Here is a 24,843-nt window from a genome sequence, read left to right as displayed (position 1 = left end):
ACATGTCACAAACACGTACGATAACGATGAGATTAATACTAAATACATCAAAGCTCAGAAGGGAGCTCATTCATGAGGAGCACATTTATTTCTTATACAAAATACTGTAGGTACTGTATAAAAAAACTGTTTACAAATCACGACAGTGACAATATAAAGACAATTATAGTACAGTCTTCTTCCAATTCAACACACCAGCAGAATCACAGTCCACACACACATCTACTGTAATGCAAAATACTGGCTCTCTGAAGGCACTGAAGGTAAAGTTGTGATATTCTGAGATTTAAGGCTGCGTTGACTGTAGTCACTGAGCGGTTACAGTTTTTGATGCAATCTGCTCGGAGGATCAGCTTCTTTTCATCTAAAGACACTTTTAAAGACCAACTTGTTCCAAACTCACTCCGGTTGGTGTATCTGCATTCAAATTGGTGAAATATTCATGCAGACCAAATTAGACCAATGCCTCAGCCTCAGCACCGCTCTCTGTGGTTCACAATGCAGGACTATCACCCACTGAGTATACAGTACCTATGAAATGTACACTTCACCTTAACAAGGAATTTCAGTAATGCTACAGGTATAAAATATCACTGTATACTGCTTCATTTATAAGTACCTCTGATGTATACAACTGAGAAACACAGCGCCTTGTTTAAACAAATGTTCTCCCAAAATGTGTGTTGGAATATGGTCCATTCCAATGACAAAAATTATGAACTAAAGCAAATATATATATATGTATATGTATAAAAATAAGTGCATGCATGATGCAAAGTCGCAGCTGGTGAATTTCCTCGAAGCTGAGGTTCAGATGACCACGCTGCTGCTTTCTGTCTCCTCCTCCTCCTCCTCCTCCTCGACTCAGCTGGTAACAGACTTCTATTTACAGTGCTAAACCTCGAGAAACAAAAATATCCCAGAATAAGAGAGAGGCAGGATGATGTCAGATGACGAGGTTAGTCATGTTTTCCCCCAGTCTTTGCTCATTTATGGAAAACACTCCTTTGACCGGAGTTCAGCGCCCTGCAGTGCTTTCACAGGCTGCGTTCTCTGCCTTTATGAATATGCACGTTGTTACATGTGGACTGAGTTCATGAGAGGCGTCTACAGGATGACTGAGAATGTCCAGGAAGTAATTACAACACAAGAAGAAAAAAGCGTAGAAGATACACAAATCATACACAAACATACATTGATATAAAAACATTAGTGCAAAGTTGTAGAAATACAAAAATCAGCATTTAAAAAAAATGACAAAATGTGTAATAACACTGTGCTTGAGCCAAAAGCAAAGGTGAGGAGCTTATCCCGCCGTTTGCCTTGGATAACTCCATCATGTCCGTACCCACCATCAGTCCATCCACCTACCTCTGATTATTTGTACCCTCTTGATTTGACCAGTACCTCTGCTCCTGTTGAGCAACATCTCAGCTTCCTGAGTTATGACAAAGACGTGTTAACTAGTTGGATCAGGACTTGCACAGGAACAAACAGTTGCCTTGTGCTTAATGCACAACCAGCAGTACAACCCCCGGAGAAGATGCAGTGCTACATTAGGCTACCATACAAACTAGGCTTTGACTAACAGGATGGAGTCTCCCTGTTCCAAACAGCTTCACACAAACGTCCCTAAAGCCTGCAGTGGATTTTTGTTTTCTTTGTTTCTTTGTTCTTTAATTCGTTTTTGATTTTGTTGCTATTGGGTCCAAGTCTTCTAACGTCAGGTGTGGAGAACTTCAGGTCAACGGTTACGTTTCTCTTAAGAGAGAAATCTCCGCCATCTTTGAAGTTACGAGGCCTGTCAGAAACCACTGAATCAAGTAGAAAAAATGATGGTGCTCTAGCTAAAAACAAATGCCCCACAACAGCATTGGATGATTTTACCCTAAAACTGTTCTTACTGTCCTTCATAAACCTTAAAGCAGACAGTCCTCACTAGATGATTCGTTCTCTGCTTCTTCTTTTCTTTCCCACCAATCCTCGAGTTGCTCTGAGTTAGACAGGGAGCTGGGGTTCAGACGGGTGAAGCTTCTCCACCGTCAGCCTGGGTGAGTCCTCTATGTCAGCACTTCCTCACTGGAAAGTTCAAGCTCCTGAGTTTGTTTGGTTGTAGATTCAGTCCGGCAGTGTCTGAGCTGGTTTCACAGAGACGTTTGATTTTTTTTAGCTTAATCACATGAGGGAGATCACTCTGCTGTATACAGGTAGTTGGTATTTTATTGCTATAGCGACTGGGAATTCATTTCTCTGATTGTGCTGCAGTGTTTGTGTGCAACAAAGTGTGCACCCACCGTCTACCGAGTGAACTTTTACACTCACTTGGAAATGTGCTTATTTTAGAAGAGAGGGGGTTAACGAAGGAAATAGTCCCAAACCTTCACTTCCTTGGAATGCCTTCGGCTGTGTGTGGACGAGTGTATTTGTGCAAAATATGTACGCAGGGGCACTTCAGGTCTCTAACAGTCAGTAGCAACAGGCTGGATCTCGTTCCTGGACTGTGTTGAAAGGATGGCACACTTTGGCAGTGACGAGTCTTGTCATTTTTTTTGTAAGAGTGAAGCCATCACTGCCAAGGCATTTTCCTGGATGCCTCCCTGTCCTCCAGCAGCTCCACGGTCGGGGTGGGGGCTGGGGTGTGGTTGGGAGAGGAGTGGCAGGACGGCTGTAGAGGCAGCGTGGCGGTGGAGGAAGACACCGGCATGTCCAGGCTCTCCAGGGAGTCACAGAGTGCTCGGTTGGTCTCATGTTGGGGGCAGAGGACGTAGCGGTTGGGGTGGTGGACCTCCACTGTGGTCACAGAGTCCAGGCCCTTCAGGCAGAGAGGGGACGGCCCCCCAATGGGGTCACGGCCACCGACTGCCCCCAGCTCCATGGAGGACTCGTCCATATTCACGTACAAGATCTCGTCTGGGTCCTGGGGGTCTGGCAGATCCTCAAGAGCCTTTTCTAGCTCGCAGCGCAGGGACTCAAACGACGGGCGATCCTTTGGGCTCAGAAGCCAGCAGGAGAACATCAGGGCATAGCTGGAGACAATGAAGAAATGTATATTAAATGATAACATATTGTTAAATCATGTGAAAAACATTGTACAGGACATAACGGTGCCGAAAAGCTTCCTAGACATGAACAGTAACAGCGTTTAGTATGTATTTTCTTAGGACATTTCCTGGACAGGACATTTGGTAGCACTTCTAGTGAGTAATTATTGTATTTCTTCACAAATTTGCTGATAATTAATTAATATTTCCTTTAAATTAATACAGTGTTTCAAGTTATTAAGAATTATTATCATTAAGATAATTTCATCTCATGCTGTTTTCTATGAAACTAATTTATCATTTGATGAAATAAATTCGGAGGAACCTGCCAAGTCTATTGTCTCAGAAAATTATCTCCATTTTCACTGTTTACAGGAACATTATTAAGAAACTATGGAGCTTGTAACGTAACATGTTTCCTGAGAATCAAGAGAATAGCATCTTTTCAAAAGTGGTTCAGTACAGGCATGTTTAAAAATCCAATTTGTCATCTGCGCACCTTGTAAAGCAGACTAGTGTTTGATTGCTTTATGGGAAAAAAGGTACTTCTAATCAGGAGACAAAGGATTTCCAAGGTACTTCAACTTCAGCTGAGTGTGTTCTGTGAGGAATGTGCAGTGAAGGAGGCGACACTCACATGCAGTCCAGACAGTCTGGAGGCTGTTTGAGACGGTTTCCCTGTCTCAAGTAATCATAAATCTCACTGTTTTCGACCCCGGGGTACGGAGTCTGGCCACGTGTGGCGATCTCCCACATGGTGACTCCAAACGACCACTGAGAGAGATGGAGAGAAAGAGAGGGATGGAGGGAAGCAGTAGGAAACGGTAAAGAGGGAGAGAGAGGGGAGGGGAAGGGTTAAGGGGTTTTGAATTCCTTTACACACTTTGCCACACACTGCTCAAACATGAATCTGCACTGGTCAAACATTAGTTATGGAATGAACACAGCCATGTTTGTCTAGACTATCTGCACATCACACTTTAGGCTCAATTGGCTGAGGCGTGTCCATCCTTCTTAACGCTTCACATGTGCATGGAAACCAGGCCCTTCAGACATACAGGCAGTGGTATTATCAGCTGTCCCAGGCTAATATCTGCCACAGATGTACAGTATATTACACCGGGAACAGGAGTACCTTTAGCTCTGTCTTCATGAGGCTATTAATGTAGAGCGTTTTTTCAGTTTTGAAGAGTAAATACTTCCCACTGAACCTGCATTCATTTCCTCAAAGCTTTGCCCTAAACTTTACCACAACAGCTACATTCCCAAGTCTGAGCAATCCCTTTAACATCACGCTGACCTTACATGTGGCTGTAAATGTTTTTTATTGTACTTTCTTCTTTGACAGAGAACTATTCCAGTAGATACCAGTTTTGTCAGTAGAAAAAATATCAAAACACCCACAGAAACCTCTCTGACCACTCCTTCAACATAATTTACTTCCCCACTATCCACCCATATGCTCAGTAGTTTCCAAACACTAAAATACGTGCAAAAACATGGTCGAAAAACAGTGTGTCTTTTTTCTTGAAGCTCCAAAAGCTTGGCTTAAAGTAATAAGTGATATATTGGTGAAGTGATTGATCTGAACTCTGAACATGCAGGTGGCTGATAAAGTGGTGCTTTAGTGCTGCAGGCTGCTTTAAGAAGATTGTTTAGAGCCAAATTAACCCTGAAATAAATTGTTGACCTTGTCCGTGCTCAACAATCGGATTAATAAAAGCAAACACACAGTGGGTGAACTCACCACGTCACTCTTGGTGGTGTAGACGCGATCAGCTAAGCTTTCGATAGCGATCCATTTGACGGGCATCTTTGAGATCCGCCCCTGCCTGTAGTAGTCTCCATTGTAGATCTTCTTGGAGAGGCCAAAGTCGGCCACACACACATTCATGTTCTCGTTCAGCCTGAGGAAGAAAAACCAGAGTGTTACAGCGCTGTACTCAGACAGACAGTTAAAAAAAGTTCATTCATCCAAATCTGGTACTTAAGTATTTACTTTTGAGACTTAATACTTCTGCACTAGTGCAGAGGTCAATTTTTTACTTTTTTATTCCACTGCATTTACTTCTGAACTTCTGAACACAGTGTCATGCCTGTCCTGCTTCACATTGGTCAAATGTTGCTCTGAGCCCAGTCACTTTTAGTTCTTTTTAAGATCTGCTTCAACCATCGCATGCAGGGTAAAAAATAGAAGGAGAGAGAACAAGTGACAACACTTACAGGAACCGAGAGAGTAAAAAGTGGAAGCGGAGATTGTGCTTACATGCAGTTGCGAGCAGCCAGGTCTCTGTGGATGAAGTTCTTGCTGCTGAGGTACTCCATCCCTCGGGCAATATCAGTCATAAACTTCACCAGCATTTGAGAGGGGAGGTACTGCAGGACAGCAGAGGGAGAAAAGGGTTTTAGTCCTGCATCCGTTCTGCCCAGTAGAGGGCACTACAGCCTGTCTCTTTGAGGACTCGCGGTCACCGTGAACTGAGTGCTCCCTGCTCCGATACTAGCTGCCTCCTCCTGTGGGACGAGTCGGGTTTAACACCACTATGTTTTTGACTGCTTGCCAAACTCGGATGTTTCACCATTCTGTAGGAATCTTGTTTTGATTAGGCTTGCGTTTCTCAACCAGGGACTTATTGCGTATGGCGGTTCTTGATTCCAAAAACACATTTCATCCAAAGTAAAAATTCCTGATAACAACGACAGACACATATCTCGTGTTTTCATGAGCTCAGTGTGTATGTGCTGCCAAAGAAGTGTGGATGGGGACTGTTACACTTTACGTCTATGCTGACCTTTGGATCTCATTTTGCTGACAGACATTCATGCGAACTTCTAAACCCTGAACCCAATAACCTGTGAAGTTGTGTGGGACTATATGTGTGTGTGTGTGTGTGTGTGTGTTGCTGACTTGGTGCCGTCTTTCTTTGTGATCGGCCTTACCACAGGACAGTCTCCCAGCCTCGAGTACAGCAGATAGCTGTGCAGGTCTCCATGTTTCATGTAAGGCAGGATGACCACAGGGGAGGGGTAACCTTCGCTCTCCACAGTCTGCAGACACACACCTGTAAAAACACCACAGCTTAGTGTTACACACATCGACTACATTGTTATTATAAATGCATAGAATGGTTTTACTCATTACTCTTAATCATTTAAAAACAGCTCACTGTTCAGTTTGCTGATTAACTAAGTCATTATTTTAAAGAGCCAGTTCACCCAAACTGCATATAAAACATATTTTCTTACTCGCTTTTAATGGTATATAGTCATGTGGATAGTTCTGATTTTATTTGTCGAAGTTTGAGAAATTCATTTTGAGGATATCTGCATGTAGTCTGTCTAGAGACAGTGTCCCTGTTAGCCTCCATCATCTGCAGAAAATGCAGTAAATTGGGACGTATTTCTTGCGTAAAGTAGTTCCAGTTAAAACTGTTCAGACTAAGATGACCTTGGGTCTTGTTTTTATAGAAACACACTGCTGTTTTGGTGTTAATTTTGATCTTATATGTGTTCACCTCCACTGTGTCTATCTCAAAACCTGGTCAAAGAAACCCAATCACACGGTGTAAGAGAGACATATTGTTTTGTACTTTAGATTTAGCTGACTTTGACGTGCCGAGCAGTATGAATTGTGACTCACCTAGAAGCCTCATGACATTGGCGTGGTCAAACTCTTTCATGCAGGCGGCCTCACGGAGAAAATCTTCCATCTCTGAGCGGGTACAGATTGCAACTGGAGGGGAGACGGTACAGAGGTGAGACCGTGTGGGTTTGTTAAGTTCGTGGCACACGCTGACAGGTCCAGAGTTTGCCAGGGAGAGAAATAAACTTTTATTTCTGAGGGTTAGAATCAATAAATGTTAGCAGTTTTTACCACTAAGTTTGTTTTGACTTCGCCGCCACAGATTGAAACTGGCAGAAATCACACATGCGAGGGTGGCGCTGTTTCTAGTCCCTAAAAATTCATCTTTTCCCCCTCAACTTTGGACTTTTATGCAATTGTGTTTACTTTGGCGCTACAGTTTATGTGGGCTCAACTTTGTCTTCTGCCAACATATTCCACAAGCTGCGTCTTTGTCTGTTTTCTGATGAAAACTTAAAATTTTTGCCCCCAACACTTGTTAATTCTTGACCCGGGGGGGCTTTCTATCAAATGGCCTGTGTTCCCAAGATGAAGGGATTCATTGTGGTGATTGCTGAGTGCTTTCACTGTCTACTCACTCTTCATAGTCTTGACAGCAACTTTGAGAACAGACTCCTCCTGAGTCAGCAGCCCCTCCATCACAGAGCCAAACTCCCCTGAAGAACAGAAATGAAGACACAGGCGGACACTCAGTTTAGACGCAACAACATCAAATGTCTTATTAAACAGTGAGGAGTGGTTAGCTGCCTGACTTTACAGAGTACAGGGCTGTGAGGTTATCACATTGTAAACTGCTGCAATATATCTGGTGTCAAAACACATTAGTGTCAGAGGGAAATGAGTGGAGATAAGTGATCCTGACTGTGTCCCAACCCTGCTGTGATATGATGTGTTTGCAAATGCCTTTCTCCCCTTGATGTTCGTCAGGTGCTCCCTGTGCTGATACCGTACATATTAACTCCACATTGACCCAAGAAAGAGACAAACAAACCTTCTCCCAGGGTCTTTCCTAGGGTCAGCTTATGTCTGTCCACCATCACGTCTTGGAGCTTCTGCTTGAGCTCGTCGCTGATGCCCAGGCTGTTCACTGAGGAGGAAAAAATAAGGGTTTTTATTGGTGTTTTGGGGCCCAAAGCACTTTAATGAACAGCAAGGAAACAAGAGAAAAACAGCCAGATTGTAAACCCACAATGTGCTACACTAAGCCAAAAACAAAGTGCTAATAAACACTGCCAGCTTGAATAACAATGAAAATAACTGAGCTAAAACCACTCTGTCTGCTTGTAAAACCAAAATAAAATGTTAATTAAATCTCCTTTGTTTTCATCTTTTTGCCATTGTAAAATGAATAAAATTTAAAGTGGGCCTAAAATTAAAGTATTTGAATTTGTATTAATGGAATTAACAATTTAGCATCTATTGTTTTTAAAGCACATAGTTCTGTTCCAAAAGTACTAAAAACCCTTGAACTAAACACTCAAAAAGTCTTTTCACTTTCAAAACTGCTTACATTTGAGTCAAAAACGAATCAAAAACAAATTCAAAGACAAATTCAAAATCCAGAACAACAATATCATGGAGTTGTCCGTGCAGACAGATGGAGCCATATTTCAGGTGTTGGACACATGACCATGTGACCTGCCAAGAGCCAGGATGGGGTGGATAACCGAGGTCAGAGGATTTAGGCAGGTTTAAATATTCCTGCCTCCCTTCAGCCAGCTGGCTGTCACTGAGCTGTATGGTGGCGAGCAGACTGCGCTACAGACATTAGCTCTGTTTTCACATCTGGACCAGGATATGACAGAGCAACGACATGCTCAGAGATCCCCCTCCAGCTGCTGCTACACTATCAATCTGACACGCGTCGGACAACAATGTGCTCAGTCCACAGGCATGTTCCAACACATGCTGGCGTGACCAGTTATTATCCAGTGCATGCAATAACTGGAGCCCAAGGGTTCGACTTTGTCCTGAGAATTGGCCAAAATTGCTGGTAAGCATCAGCAGAGTAAATCCTGCCTGAATCCCTCAAATCTGACCCCTTCCTCTATTCCCCAGCGCGCTTCACCCCATTCACTCAGAGCACGCATTATCTCCACATCCCTTTCTCTTGGCTCATCTCATTTTACTCTCTGAATAAGTTTTTTCTGCTTTTTTTTCCTCTAGTTTTGCGTTTCCCCTGGCTTCTTTGTGGCTGTGGCAAGCTGAGACTTGTGTATGAGGTCTACGCAAATATTGTGCACACACCAGGGACAATGTCGGAGCTTGAATGTGACCCAGCTGTGTGAAATTTGAGTCTGTGTGCTGTGTTTACAGGTAGATATCTCTGCCTGTAATCATGAAGACTCCTGGTTTTGCAGACCACTGCAAACCAATGCTTTATATTTCACCAGTACGACGTCGTTGCTCCACCTGGATGAGACATTTCCCCCTCCAGTCAGAGCAGAAAAGCAGCTCCTCATCTGTTATTGCAGGCTGCTCATTCTCATCTCATTCATAAGAGGAGTGCATGGAGTCTCTCTCTTTCTGATGTAATCGTATCCCCTTTCCCACTACTCAAACCTCTCCAGTGTGCTGTTATCTTGATTTCACCTCCCTCCTCTGCTATGTCAATAAAATGCCTCAAATGTAGTCATGTCAAATTAATTCTGCTGTTCACGCCTGATTGCACAGGGCATGAATAACGTCACGAATGGATTTACTGCACAGCCAACCGATATGACGATTAAAACATACATCTTTGTGCTATTTAGTATAAGGGGCACAGTGTTGTTGTGGTGTGTGTCAGCTGACTGAACACTCCAGGGCTGCTGTCACAGCCGAGGGGGAATTAATTATCCTGCAGTTGTTCCTGTTCCTGCCTTTGATCAACCAAATAAACCATCCTCATCTTGAAATGTGGAGAAAGGAACTGTCATTCTGCGTATTTACAGCCAAAGCTTTACTTCCACTGAACTGTTGGATCCTGGCCCAGGGCATGAAAAGAGATGCTCTTGTGTTACTTTTTTGTATCGTTGTATCTGTCCTGGGGACAAAGGCAGGTTTGGGCACGCTGAGAGTCTTATCCTTTACAGCTGTCAGGTGCCAATGTAAAGTGTCATCTTTCAGAGTAGCATGTAGGGGCGGACAGGGGAACTCACATGTTGCTTCTGTAGTCCTGCGGCTGTAGGTGCGGCGAGCGCGGTACCTGACCACCAGCTCCCCGCTCTCCATCATGGGCTCGAATGCCTCTCTGTGAATGCATCATACGAAACAGAGCACGATGAGATTTCAGTCCGGCAGATGTGTAAACACAGCTGAAAACATGGCACTGCTCCATAATTCACAAGAATGACTGTTGGTCTTTCAAGACAGATGTTTTCTACTTCATCCAGATGCTCTAGGATGAACGCACGAATGAGGCAACTAAGTCAAGGAACTGACAAAAATAAGAAAAAAACAAAAAAGCACAAGCTTTTGGTTTGGCACAGCTATCGAGTCCCTCCCTTCCACCCATGAGGAGCACAAACAGCCTACGCACCCAAAGCGCGTCTCCTTGCGCCGCAGCTTGGCCACGTAAACAGCCATGAGCACAGCTATGGATATGGCGCCAGCTATGGCCATCACCACATACCACCAGTGCCAGGAAAAGGCCGGGGGCGACAACGTACCTGAGGGAGACAGAGACAGGCGAGGATTTAGTCATGTGTCTTTTAAGGTGAAGAGAGACTTCAGGATTATGGGGCCCTCTGATCTGAAGTTTTGATTTATTTAATCTACTCAAGGCAAAAAAATAGAAGGAAGTTTTATTCACTGATCAATTAGTCATACTTGTCAGATGACTATTACTACTTTAGGGGGTGCCACAGTGCCAGTGCACAATCTTAAATAGCTGATTCCCTTTCTTTGTTCAATTGTTATCACATGTGAAAATGCTCGATAAAATCTCCTCACAAGTTCATACACTGGCCTACATACTGTTGTTATACCCATATAAGAAAAACAGTGTTTATTTATGACATACATCTGCAGCTTTATTGTGAGGAAAAATATGCAACCTCAGTCCCGCCTCCATATTTGTCAAGCTAAATCTAAACATTTCCACTCTTACTAAAAATATGCTCCTTTTTTCTCCCTCTCAAACCATCTACTTTGTCTGAGTTCTTGCTGTCCAAACTCACACTGAAATTTACTCCCATCCACCCCTGCAAGTTCCTGCTATTCACCTCCACACAGAGTTTTTTCTTTCTTTTACTTTTCCTCCCGCTCACACTCATGAATCCTCCCCCAACTTTCCCTGCTTCTTTTTATCTGCCATTCTTGTTGTTTGAATTGTCTGTCTGGCTCCATTAGACTAAGCAAACAGAGATGCTACACTGTTCCTGCCTGTTATAAATATTTATGATGCGTCTTCCCATTCACCCCTCTTCCCCTTTCCCGTCTCTCTGAGACCCTCTCTTCTCTTTTTTCTTTTACTGTTGCTTCCTTTTTTTCTGAGATGCACAGGAAGGAACTTTCAGGCTGACGGAGGAACCCAGTGACAGAGGATTTGAAAGAGAAGTCTTGTGGTGGAAAATACACCATGAGCTCACTTCCACTGTCACTGTGTCATTATGTGCCACTCTGAGAGGTCACAGAAGAGCGTATTTGTGGGTTTGCATGTGCAAAGCTGATCATTACTCACTTCGAAATCCCTCCATTTCTGTGGGAACAAAACAAAAACAAAACACAGCTGATGTCAGTATTTTGACTTCAAAAAACAACATCTTTCACCTAAAATAACATGTTTATCCATGCAGAATTTACACTAAACAACATGTGACACCTTGTAAAAACTGCTGGTCATTATGAAATACTACTTAAGTTATGAGCTAAACTCAGACTTTTGCTTATTAAATGATTCTGAAAATGACTGAATCTATTTCAGTGATCATTCATGTGTCAAAGCAGAAGCAGTGTGTCACTTTTCAAGATTTCTCAAGTAGTTTTTACACTTGCTGTCACTCACCGGGAGCAACAAGTGTCAGAGTCTGTGTGGGCGTCCAGGGTCCTTGTCCCGCCCCTGTATAGGCACACACTCGAAAAGACACATTGGACAGGGGGGCAGACAGATTGATTGACAGCTCAGTGTCCAATCCAGTGTCCACAACAAACTGTCAAGAAAAGAAAAGAGGGAGACAGAGTGAACATTTTCCTCTCCATGTCTGTCGGTATTTGTTGTGTGTGTGTGTGTGTGTGTGTGTGTCCCAGACTGACCTGCTGTGCTGCCGCTGGTGTGCTGTACTCCACCGTGTAGCCCTGAAGTTCTCCATTCAGCTTTCCTGGAGGCGCCTCCCACGCCATCAGCACCTCTGTCCCATTTAGCACCGCGGTCACGTTAACGGGTGGGTTTTCTGGGACTTGAAACACAAAACACAACAGAACTTGAAGGTATTTCACTTCTCACACAGTTACACGGATCTCAGGGTGTGGCGGCGCACAAAAGGTTTAGGGTGTGAGTGAGGAGTCGGTGGTGCTGTGGTTTTAGGCCCGGTGGCCAGGGGCCAGTGGGCTGGGGGTCAGCCAGGCGTGTGTTGTTTTTACAGGCTGGAGCCTCTAGGGTGTGGATAACTAGAACAGCTGGAGGCAGAAGATGTCAGAGAATGTGGAGAATTCAGCTTCATTAGGACAAAAAGGCTAGCTGAGGGCATCACACACTGGAGCGATTAGCTGGGTTCAGAAGCTAGTGCGCTCTCTCTGTCTCAGCATGGATGGACACATGCTGAAGCCTGTGTCTCCCTCCTTCATGCTTTTCCTCCTCTTCTGTTCATCCCTACTTCAGCTTTATTCTCTCTCCTGCCTTTTTCTTTTCTGGCTCTCTGGAGCAGAGAGCGAAAAAAAAGGCCGTTGGCAGCAGTAATACCCACTGGAGAGAAAACCTAGCTGAATAACATGCTAGAAATAGTGTAAGGAATTTGTGTGTGTGTGTGTGTATGTGTGTGTGTGTGTGTGTGTGTGTGTGTGTTATTGATGCTCTGTACAACACAGAAATCGAAGAACCTTTTCACAAGGAGACGACAGTGCTTATTTCCTTTGTAGCCGATTGAGCTAAGGCACTCTGTCTTTGCCTCTCACTCTTTCTGCTGGCTTACAAAGTCACACAAACTAACTGGACACCTACACACACCCACACTAACACACACACACACACACACACACACTAACACACACACACCAAGTCAGTGTGAGTTTGGGAAACATGGCCCAGCCTATGGATGATGTTATCAGGAAGCGTTTGGCGGGTGATTGTTTCCACATGCGGTCCCCGTTCTGCCTGCCAGCGGCAACAAAAACAACCTCCAAGTCAAGTTCGTTCCAGGAGTTCGTCTCCACCTATGATCCGTCATCTGTCGGCCTCTCCCTCCCTCACTCCCTCTCTCTCTCTCTGCCTCTTTCTCCAGCTCTTTGTTGCCTACCCACTCTGGTCGTCTCTGTCTCTCTGCCTGTCTTCCATCCAACATTATTCCATCTCCTTCTTTCCAAGTTTTCTTCTCCCTCACTGCCCTCTCTGTGGTAATGCCTCTTGCGTTTTTCCCATGGAGCTATGAGTTCAACGGAATAGAGAAGTTAATTGCTGAAGTACAACTTTGTGGAGGAGGAAAAAAAGTCTTTCGCTTGAATAAAGATTTGGGAAGTTTCAAAAGAAAAACTGGATGTGTGCTGCTGCTGTTTTTCTAAAGTGCAGAAACTAAAGAGAACAAATTGGTCACGTTGTTTCTTTGCCTTCTGCTTGAAAGCAGCTCAGGCTTGATAAGAGTCTGAGACACAAACTCTTTTGAGGAACAATTAGTTCACAACAGCAGAGGTTAACATCTGCATCCAGTGCAGACTACTGTTTCACATCCTGTTGTGTGCGGCTATTGAAGCAGCAGTGTCGGATAACCGTGCATTTAAACATGGTTTGGAGGCGGGGCTGTTCCTCTGTTTCTCCTTGTGAACGCTTCATCCCATCCTCTCAGCCTGATTGGTCTCCGCCTGGGTCAACATGTGGAAAAGGGTCATCTTTAAGCCAGAAATTGACTCATAACCCTGGGATCTGGAGTCTGCTCTCCATAAATGAAAACAAACTCAGCACTACACAGGAAACATGTTTCCCAGATCAGTCGCAGCACAAATGTTTGTGTCATCAGAAATGTCAACTTTTATGGACATCCGCCGCCTTTCAGTTTTGACTATTTTGTCTCTCTTTAGTAAATTGTGTCCTTTAATGCTTGTGGTTGCATTTTTGCTGGCAGCAGCATTAAACAGGATTAAATGTGACACATGTGTGTGTGTGGTGCCACGTCATCATGACTCACTTCCCTGAAGACGGCGAGTTTGGGTGTCCCTTAAGTCTGGATTCATTCGGGTGTAACTTCAGTGGTGCAGAAAGATGTGATGTAAAGGAGTGTAGAGGGACTCGGGAGTGCTTTAGTTGCATTTTAAGTTTAACAAACTCTGTGAAAAGTGGTCTAAGTACACAACAATACGGGTCATGTGTTGCTACACCTGATCCAAGTTCATTCATTGTGCATTTCTGGAGTTATTCCAGGAAGTGAAAGGAAAATGCATTTGCAGCATGAATGTGTAAAACATAATCTCATTGCAGCTTTAGGATTAGAAGGGTGACATGGGTCGTCTCGCTTCCTCTCCCACCGACCAGACCCCCACCCCCCTTTTCAGTTCCCTCATCCTCCGGGGAAAATAGCGGGCTTTGGGAAAATAGCTAAATGAGTGTTTTCTCAAAGCGCCCCCTTCCCTCTTTTCCCTGCTCTCCTATCCATTCTTAACCTACTCCCACCATTAACCCCCCTTTTTTTGTTTTTCCCACAGTGCCTGGTTGTGTGCTCTGGAAAGAGACATCACAGGTCATCTGGGGTCAAAAAAAGGGGAGGAAAAGTGAAGTTGAAAGACTTCTGAGGTAGGAAAAGACTATCGTATCAAACTGAGAGCGAGTTAGCCCAGTCTGCTTGAGAGAAATGAAGGATGGACGTGAGAACAAATTAGCGCTGGCAGGAGAAGAGTGAAAGACTTAAGAACTCAGGAGGAGACAGCAAATGGGGATGTCTGTCCCAGGATGACACATGTAAGAGATAGAGCAGCACATATTTGCACAATTTATTAATGAGAAACAAATGGAGCAGAAAGAAGCTCAAGAAAGACATCAGGCTCAACAAAAGAGTCTTATGGGAGTCTTGTCATAGTCTGAAAAACAAAGATGTGGAAAATCTGACAGAGCTGTGAGCAGTCTACCTCCCCCCTTCGCTCTGTCACTCCCTTCGACCTTCATTGCCTCCAGAACTATCTTTCGACCACTAGCTGAATCTTTTCCTCCGTTTTTTTTTTTCATCCTCTGACTCATTGGAACAAGTGCAGAGAGAAAGCAAGAAACTAAACAACATCATCCAAAGAGAAAACTACGTATTTTTTAACCGAAAGAAAACTGAAATTGCTACAACTTTGTCATAATAAAGAACTGAAACTTGAATATCCTGACTGTGGTCAGTGCTTATCAAAATCACTTCTAGTCCTTCTCCATTACAGTTCAAGAAACACTACTTCTCCCTTTTTGTGCTTATGAGAAATGCTGTGTTAAACTGTTTTCAGATTATAAGCAGCTTCCATTACGGAAAGCCCCCATCATCCCTCCGGTGGCATATCTCTCCTCTTAGTGTACGTCGTTTCCATTCCTATTCATCCAGGGATAGAGACAGCATGAGCTGGCATGGAAAATCCCACCTCAGTTTAAACTCAAACACGCGGCAGCCTAGCATTACAGTTTGGACAGAGTGCCGCTATCCTAAGTGAAGCCTTTCAGGAGAATTTAACATCCACCCTCCCTCCCCCGCTCTCCGTCTCCACCTACTCTGTCAGCCTTCTACCTCAAGAGTTTACATTTGAAACTGGGTTCGCAGAGGTACAGTGACTCGTGTCTGGTATTCCTCATAAACACAGATTAAGTTAAAGGGGCACAGGAAGGAATATTGTATTGACTGTAACCTGATTCTCAGACTCCTTGTTATCATACAGTATGTTTCCAATAAGCCTTGACTCACTTAGAATAAAGCTGACAAGCAGGCGACCGAGTTAAACCTACAGTGAATTTAATTAACCTCAAAATGAGCTCAGAAAAAAAAAAAAAAAAAAACTTGTCTTGGAGCAAAAATGCTTTTAAAGGACCATTAAGTGTCCCTGATAATTAGGAGTATCCCTTTAGGCATTTCTGTCGTTACACTGTCAAATACTCAGCATGTGTGTGACTCCTGGAGCCCAGGGGCCACTGTAGGGCGCTTTTTGGACCATATGACTTCAAAGCAAGATAGAAAACAATCAAACAGAGAGATGGAGGTGTAAAAGAGATCATTGGTACACTTAAAAGTTACTTTAATTGTTTAACTTGCTCTACCGTTGGATGACTTATCTGTAAGCTCTATTTCCATACAGTTTTTCAATGATGTGCTTGTATTTGGCTATTCTTGTGTCTTTGCTGTTCTTTTCTTCCTTCATGCTGTGGACTTTGTGCTCCTAACATGAGATGTGTCACACAAATAAAATTATCATTATCACTATATTATTAATAAGGTTAAATGTCAAATGCTCATAGACATTAACAACTGCCTAAATCAAAGATCAGCTGTCTGGCACGAGTTAGATTTTTTGATCCAGTAAAATCAGTATGAAAGCAACAGGTGGGCCTTACAAAGCCATAATCTTTAATATTTAATGGTTAGGCCTATTCATTAAGCGACTTAACAATGCAAAAACACTACCACAGCTTTGAAATGCAAAGTGTTCAAATGCTGTATCATTCCAACTGGCAGCATTCAGGCAGCTGAACAAGTTGCACTTTGCCAACAAAGACTTTCCTGCAGGTAAAGCCGGCTCTGTAAGGCCCGGTAATGTAGCACAAAAAGGTACAGCAACAACAACACTGGGTAGTCATGTGCAAATGCAATGCAAATATATGACTTTATAGTTTAATAAAATGGCCAAAACACACTAAAAAGCAGCTCAATCACACGTCCTGTCCTGAACTGATTGCAGAGCGCAGCAGAACTGGGAGGAGATTTGGACTTAGACCTCAGCCAGTAGCTCGACAACAGAGGCTTGACCTTGACTCGCTTCAGAGGAGGTGATCCCATGCACACACACACACGCATGCACACACACAGACGACGTCCAGGGTGAAAACAAACACTTGCGAGGCTTACCTCCTTCTTTGGTGCGAAGCTCCACCCAGGGCGACCAGTCAGAGGGGCCCTGGCTGCTGTGACAGGCCACCCTGACAGCATAAAGGCTGTGGGGCTCCAGGTCGCCGATGAGGTGTGTGGCTGGTGGGATGTTCACATTCTGGTTGTGGATCAACTTATCTGGGCCTTCTATGAAGGACTCTCCCGCACGCTTGGCCTGTAACATTCAGATAAGAAACCTAAATTTGTCACAGCCTCTACCTGCCTTCACACTGGATTTCAGATGTGTGGCCACATTTGGAGGGTAATAATCTGTTTTGTTGTTTTATGGCACAAACGGGAAGAGGATGCCGTTTTTTCAGCGCAAGCAGATCTAAAGCCAAAGGTTTTAGTAAAGGCACATAGTAGAAAAACTGAAGAACTGATCCATAATTTTAAGTAAAGCCAAAAAAGAAACTTAAATTATAGAAATAGAAGCAAGTGCAGGGCAACGACATGTAGAAACATATTTTCTGGGATAGAAAGTAACTTAATTACAATGTGGGTTTAATTCACACTATCAATACCACCTCTATAAGGTGATTGTTTTTAATTATCAATACTATTACACATAAAAACAAGGAATCAATGTTGCAAAAGTTGATCTGATGAAGACCTCTGTTCTGTCTTCTAGTATTTAACTAAACTTATGGATTAAAGGTAATTTTGTAAAATAATACGTCACAACTTTTAACTGATTAAAAGTAGTTTCACTAGTAGAAACACATTCTTTCTGCAATAAAAAATATTTTCCTAAGGTGTTTTTCTAGTATCATTTTTATCTACATGCACAATAACTGCCAGTATTGGGTGTGAGGTACAGTGGAGGCTGGAGTTTGAGTGGGGTGGGGGGCTGGTCCACTGGTCATTTAGTGTTAAATGCCAAATATGGTGTAAAACCTGCTTCACTGTTATGAACGTGAACCAGACTCAGTGAGGTGAAAGCAGAACACATCAGCTGAAAATCACAGGCAGAAACCTGCTGCCTCTGCAAACTCTGTGGTAAACACATTTTAAGAGGAACACAAGGCAGGAAAAATCCCTCATTGCAGCAATTTTACAAACCACATTAAAGTTGTCGGTCTGGACTATTGTTCTCTGCTGTGGTGCTCATTATCAAGCAGCTCCTACAGGCTACAGGCTGCACTCCACAGGGTGGAGGGTACAGTGAGAGCTGAAAACCTAGGAATAATAGACCAAATGAGCGAGAAACAGGGACGTGTGTGTGTGTGTGTGTGTGTGTGTGTGTGTGTGCGTGTGTGTGTGCGTGTGTGTGTGTGTGTGCAGCAGGTGCTGTTATGCACTGTTTTGACGTTGACTTTAAAAATAATATTCAGAGTATTCAGAGGCCTCATAGGTATATTAAGCTGTATGAATGAAGAGAGTGTGTGTGTGTGTGTGTGACAGAAAGAGGGAGAACGAGTCATTCCTGACTCGATGAATCACCGTCGAGTCTGTAAACAACTGTGTTTAATCTAATTGTACAGCTCAGCCCTGAGTCACACTAGAGCCTGCATTCCCTTTGTATGGCTCAGACCCACAATACCTGCTGTCACTGCCCTTTCCTGTTTTCTTTAACTGACTTTCTCTCTCTCTCTCTCTCTCTCTATCTTACTATTCCTTTATGGGACACAGTGATATCTCTCTGCTCTCTACACTGTAGCCTTTTTCATGTCGCCCTTCGCCACACAATGGACCGTTAAATTCAGATTTTTGCCCCATTCTGCTGAAGCCGGCCCCTCGCCTTGTTCCCCTGTGAGGGTGAGGCGGTGGGGGAGGGCTGAGGGGAGGGGAGGGGGCAAAGAACAGGGAGAGGTATGAGGGGCAGCTTTATTAGAACCAGACGTTTAGGGGTGGTGCTGCGCTGCTCTCTTCTGTAGGAGAAAATGTTCCTCCTCTGAGCTACGAGCAGTAATGGCCACAGAGCAGGATAGTGGCCGAGAGACACTGACACAGAGAGAGAGAGAGAGAGAGGGAGGGAGAGAGGGAGAGAGGGAGAGGGAGTGGTGCTACATAAGATTAGTCCAGGAGGCCACTTTCCCAGAGTGAAACCTGATCCTCTGGTACGTGAATAAAGCAGGGAGGGGTAAAGGATGAGTTAAGAGAAGAAAAGAAAAAGCAAGCCCTCCTTTCTTTAAAATTAGCCCTGCAAAAGGTCTGCAGAGTCCCGCAAACACAGGGAAGGTGATGTATTTGTTTAACATGCAGGTCAAACAGTTGCAGTGATTTTTCCGGGCTGGTTTTCTCAGCTAGTCGTGAGATTCTCCCCTCAGTTTTTATCTCACGTTGACTCACCTGAACAGAGCAACGGATTAGCGGGTAGTCGCCTCCAAAACCAGGCTGCCATGATAAACGGAGACTGGTCGAAGTGACCTCCACAGCTCTCACATTCTGAGGCTTGGATGGGAGAACTAAAGAAAAAAGGAAAAAGGCATGAATTAAGAAAGATATAACAACAAGGAATTAGGCTGTTAACATCCAAACTGAACGAAGAGGACTGATCCACCCACCAGTGATGGTGCCAGAGCCGGATGTGGCCACACCTTTGCGGTTATGGGCCTCACAAGAAAAGGTGCTGGTCCTGTTCAAACCTGGAAGGAACAACATGCACGTGTGAAGCAGGAACATTCGGGGTCTTCTGAAACCAAGACTCTTTGCTCAGCATGCTGAGTTTTGCACAATGTGGGAAATCGTGAGAATCGTGCTTCCATAAGCGAAAGTGACCACTCGACAGTATTCTGATTCATTTTGGAGTTAGCATGTGCTTGTAGATCTGACAGTATATTTCTGAGCGGTCGGCCTGCACAGTAAACATATCAGTTTTCTCATCACTGCGGGTCTCCAGGGGCACAGACTCTTATTTATTTTATAAACTAGATAAAACAAGTCCGGCAGGAATGATGCAAACCTGCCTCGCACCAATCTGTGTTCTTTCTGCCACATTTCATCAAAATTCAACATGTAGTCTCTTTTCAAGGTCAAAAAATGGCCATCCAATCCAACATCGTCTGCTTTATGATGCCAATTTTTTTTTATACTTTTTGTCAGCCTAATATATTTCACTTAAAAGTGAACTACACAAAATAAAACTAATGCTATTTTTACACATTACTGTGAAGTCTTATACATATTTTTTGCTGTTTCAAGATTTCTTTTAAATAAACTTGCAGCATTCTGTCTTCATACTAATGCAGAAGAATAATCTTATTGGCAACAATCAAAACAAGTATGCACTATAAGCACAGTCATATGCAGGGAACATCTTTTGCAGTGCACATTTGAGAACAAAGACAGCGGCCGGGTTGAGGGTCCAGGTGTAAAGAGGCTGGGGCTCCTCTGAAGGCGGCAAAACACTGTGACACACACTGACATTCAGCAGAGAATGAGTCCACTCACAAAGTGACTCACAGCCTGCTCACACTTGAATCACCCCACAACACAAGACAGGCTTACACACACACTCACACACACACACACACACACACACACACACACAGAAACATGTGACATTCAAGTTTTATCACAGTTATCTAACACCCTAACATTGTCAATCAGCCACAAACTGAGACCCACACAGAATCACGCAGTGTGTTGCTCTGCGCCGACGGCACCATGCCTCCATTGTGTCGGGGCCGGAAAAAGAACAGGGGGTACGATCCTCGCCGGGTGAAGCGAGGGATTGTGAGAGAGGAAAAGGAGGGAGGGAGGGAGGGGTGAGGGATGACCACTGGCTGTGTGGGTGAATGAACTGCTCGTCAGGCCATCTCCAAATTGCGCCACTCGCCCTTCTGGCTCCTTCCTTCCCCATCAGCAAACCGCAGCACAACATCCCCTGACCAGCTGAAAATGTCCTAATCGGTCACTATGAAGAAGTCCTGAGCTCATGTGAATCACAGCATTGACCAACAGTGTTCATGTCAGCTGGGAATGACAGCAGAGTGCTGCTGCTTCCATGTACAGTGCAGTCACAAAGTATTGTGACATACTTTTTAACACGCAGCGAGCAGGTGTGTTAAATAGAAACACAGCCTCGTCCTCGTATTGTCATACTGTCCTTTTATGATGTTTGTCTGCCATGAAAAATCTATAATTTAAAAGAATTACTGTGACATGCTGAGCTTTTCCTAGTTTTGTTTATGCATCCAGCATATTGGATTAATCAAATCAAGATTTAGACCATGAAATGTTATAAAGTATTAAAAATGCCATCACATATGCCAAGAGGTGATGGTAAAACATTTTAGTTTTGCGTCACCATCAGAATGCAAAAAATATTTGCAAAGATATAAGAAAAGAAGCTGAGAAGCTGAAACCAGTGAATATTCCAGCGTTTTTCCATGATGAATGACTTGATTTGTTTTAGATTTGAAATGAGACAATGTCGATGGGGTTAAAGTTGTGATCTTTGAGAGAATTTGGGTGTTTTCTCATGAATATTCAAAGATCACGTTGGCTGCGGTCTGCGGTGCAGGCAGGCTTGGCAGAGCGTCACCACTGAAGATACCAGCGCTGATGTCTGCTGGTCGTGGAAGTCAGACACTCACTATAATAGGACTTAATTTAAGTGGCATTAACTTTTTCAGTTGCTTTCTTCCCTAAACTGCTGGACGAGGCCTAAAAAGAGCTTCACTTCAGATTTGAATAGAAACTACCTTGAGCTGGAATTTGCATAGACTTCTGTTGCCTTTGGTAAGAACGTACTTTGTGCCATTTCTCTTTAAGAGCCTATTGAAAGATTATTTGTTTTCGCCATGGTTTGGACTTGTGGCGCGCCAGAGCAGCTGCCCATTCCAGAGATGTGAGTGTAGGTTACCGTCAAACGCGCCCTGGTCAGCACCAGCCAGCCTGCTCCGATGAGTCAAACCAGAGCCTTAAACAGGCCGCTGCCGCCTGCTCCTCCCTCCTTCCGCCTGACTCAGCCTGTCCTCCTACTACTGGACTTAACGCAGGCCAGCTCTCTGGCAGGCAGCTGTGGTTTGCATTCAAGCAGCAACAGAAGCTTTTCTCTCCTTTTTTCCTTTTATCTCCCTGTGTCCTCTGTCCATCTATTTTCCTTCCCCCAAAAGTCCCTCTAGTGCCTGCTGCTGTGCCTCTACCCGTCAACCACACAGCCACAAGGCACGTCCTCAATGGATCCACTGGCACGGAGCCAGCCGGCCCGCTCTCTCTGGGGAGGGTGGTTATTTGGTGGTTTTGTTTAAGCGTGGAGGGGGGATTTGGAAAGCCTTTGAAACTATAGAAGATAGTTGCTGTGTATCTTTTGAAGCACTGCATTACAATCAGTCCAAACAGAGGAAATTAAAACCAAAGATTTGGAAATTGTCTTGCTTCCAGTCACTTAAAAGCGTTGCTTCGTGGGGCCACAAGCTGGAAGAGGTTTGGCAGGAATCATCAATAAGTTTGATTTTTTTATTCTGTTTATCAAATTATAAGTTCTGGAACATCTTTGTGTTTTGGTGTGTTGGTTGGAAAAAGGCAAACAAAAATAAAAAGACGCCATCTAGAGCTCTGCCAAAATGTGATGGGCATTTTTAACTTTTGCTCACATTGTTTAGACTAAATAATTAAGAACAGCAGTCCCAGACTGATTATTGATCACTGGGATGTTGATTGAGGCTTTGTGTTTTGATGGGTGTGACTGAGCTGTGGACACGTGGCCTTGACGGCTGGGGTGATAGAGGGTGAAAGATGATACCTGTGAGGTTGAGAGTGGAGGGTGAAAGGGCCACCGGGTCCGTCAGGTCGTTCAGAGGAGCGCCGTCCTGCAGCCAGATCACCCTGACTGGCTCTGGAGGGCCGTGGGCCACGCAGCTCAGGCTCAGGCTTATGTTGGCCACTACCAACATGTGCTGGGGCTCCACGGAGAAATGAGGAAGGCCTGAGAAAGAATCATCTGAATCAGGGTCTTGACTCTTTTAACTGTCCGATACAACTGTAGAGCTCGACTAAACGTGCTTATTCTCATCGCTGAAGATGAACTCACCCTCCAGCTGAATGCCCCCCTCGTCAGACAAAGTCTGGTGGCTTTCTGATCGGACTGCACATCGATAGGTGCCCATGTCAGGAAGCTGGACCTTCTCAATACTGTTACATGCATAAAACAATACGATTTGACAGGTCAAATTCAAGCAAACTGACAGATGAGAGATAGAGGCAGTAAGGTAAACAGAAAATGATTATTTTCCTTCCCAGTTTTGCCATCCAATCAAACCAGGATTAAATACACTAAGCTACAGCAGGAGAGGCACATGAGGTCTCGCTAGCATTACATCATATCTTTCAGACTTGTGCTCCACAGTGGCTGGAAGTCAACACGGTGACGTAATCCAGCGGCAGTACTGGTTAGGCTAGGTGAAAGAACGAGGTGGAAGAACAGGAAATAAAGACAATCACAGCAGAAAGCCAGGCTGACATTTTTAGGCCAGGTGTGGCTGCCTCACAACAGAAGAGCCCCTTTCATTAAATCTCATGCGCTGACACGACAAAAGCAGCCGGAGTGTAGCAGAGGAAACTGCTGCCTACCTGAGCGTGCTGATGATTGTCCAACTGTTGCTGCCGGTGTGGACTTGGAACTGGTTGGTGTCTGCGTACTGAAGCGCCACGTTGTCCCTCAGCCACAGCACATCAGGGGGGTCCTCCTCCTCGCCCCCTGTGCCCTTCAGGGTGCAGTGCATTTTCACAGGTTTCCCCAGAGAAGAGATGACGGTAGTGGGACTGCGCTCAAACTCCAAATCTTTGATTAAGAGAGAGAAGAAGCAGCATTTTCCTGTCAGTGGCAGTGCATGATGTAGTGATGGTAGATCTGAGGTCATGCTGCTTCACGTGGATATGACATTAAGGAGTAGGAAATCAAGTACACAATATGTTTTGCCTTTTAGAGGTTTAAGTTGCTCAAACACGCCAAAAATCAGTAAATGTTTTTTTTTTTTCCATGATTAAGAAAAATAAAAGCTCTTTTTAGAAGTTCTGGGTTGTTCAGACATTTGACAGAACCATAAATAAGAGGAATTATTTAATGAATCACCAATGACACTGACAATTAAAGTAATGATTATCTTCATTACTGAGTAATGTATTGATTGCTTTTTTATTTACTGATTAGTCATGTCTTAATCATATGTCAGAAAAATAATGAAAATGTCCCTCACAGGTTCCCCTAGCTCAGACTGAATATCTTCAAATAGTTGGTTTTGCCCCAAACCCAAAGTTATTCAACTTGTAGTGATTTCAAACATAGAAAAGCAGCTAACCTCGACATTTGAGAAGCTAGACACCTGCGACTTTTTGATGTAATGAATGGATTGAATGCTTAACTGATCTTCTTACGGCTACAATCTCCATTCAGTTGTGTGCTTGGGCTGAGAAATGTTCAAGGCTTGATTTTGCCATTGAAGAGATGTGATAGCAGCAGGTGAACCCAGAGTTTATCCACCACCACCACTGGCTTTTGAGTGCATCCAGTTATCTTTACAATGTGAGTTATCTCTCCCTGACAGAGGGGCTGACCTGGGAAGGATACTGGTATACTGATACTGGCACAAAGGCTCCTTGTTAGAGGACGGCTGCTCCTGCTGCTCCGACGGTGTCAGAGCACAGAGAGCTCGGCAAGAACACAAAAAAATATTCTAAACAGCAGTGACAGTCCTGCAGGTCGTCTGCCAAGACGTCTGTGAATCTGTTCAACATCCGCAGAGCGTGATCAGAAATATGATGAGTGTAAACCGGTTCTGCTTTTTCTCACTCACACAGAAATTCAGCAGAAATTGGAAGAGTTCCTGATCATGTTGAGGCAAAGCATGCATGCTGCTGTAAAGATGAAAGAATGGTCACAGCCTCTCCATTAAAACACAAATTTGGAAAGGACACACGCAGATGATGGGCGTAGATCTCTCCTACAGCAATGTAGAAATGCTAGACATCCACAGAGCAGGTG

General features: G+C 44.1%; 1 protein-coding gene across 1 annotated transcript; it reads right to left on the bottom strand.

Moving 5' to 3' along the window:
• Positions 1–69: 69 nt before the first annotated feature.
• Positions 70–23,639, bottom strand: LOC139200215 (tyrosine-protein kinase receptor UFO). The gene is made up of 19 exons (XM_070829460.1): positions 23,433–23,639; positions 22,894–22,994; positions 22,606–22,788; positions 19,421–19,501; positions 19,206–19,321; positions 16,893–17,088; positions 11,920–12,062; positions 11,672–11,816; positions 11,348–11,365; positions 10,205–10,334; positions 9,825–9,916; positions 7,676–7,771; positions 7,263–7,340; positions 6,682–6,774; positions 5,982–6,103; positions 5,308–5,417; positions 4,789–4,948; positions 3,679–3,815; positions 70–3,026 (listed from the first exon to the last, which is right to left on the bottom strand). The coding sequence occupies exons 1-19, from the start codon at positions 23,582–23,584 to the stop codon at positions 2,567–2,569; spliced, it is 2,613 nt and encodes an 870-aa protein (XP_070685561.1). The 5' UTR covers positions 23,585–23,639; the 3' UTR covers positions 70–2,566.
• Between the last annotated feature and the right edge of the window lie 1,204 nt (positions 23,640–24,843).

This window comes from Pempheris klunzingeri, chromosome 4 (assembly GCF_042242105.1).
Source record: "Pempheris klunzingeri isolate RE-2024b chromosome 4, fPemKlu1.hap1, whole genome shotgun sequence".
Lineage (NCBI taxonomy): Eukaryota > Metazoa > Chordata > Actinopteri > Acropomatiformes > Pempheridae > Pempheris > Pempheris klunzingeri.
Note: the sequence above shows the minus strand (reverse complement) of the source record. Positions and strands in the feature narration are given on the sequence as shown.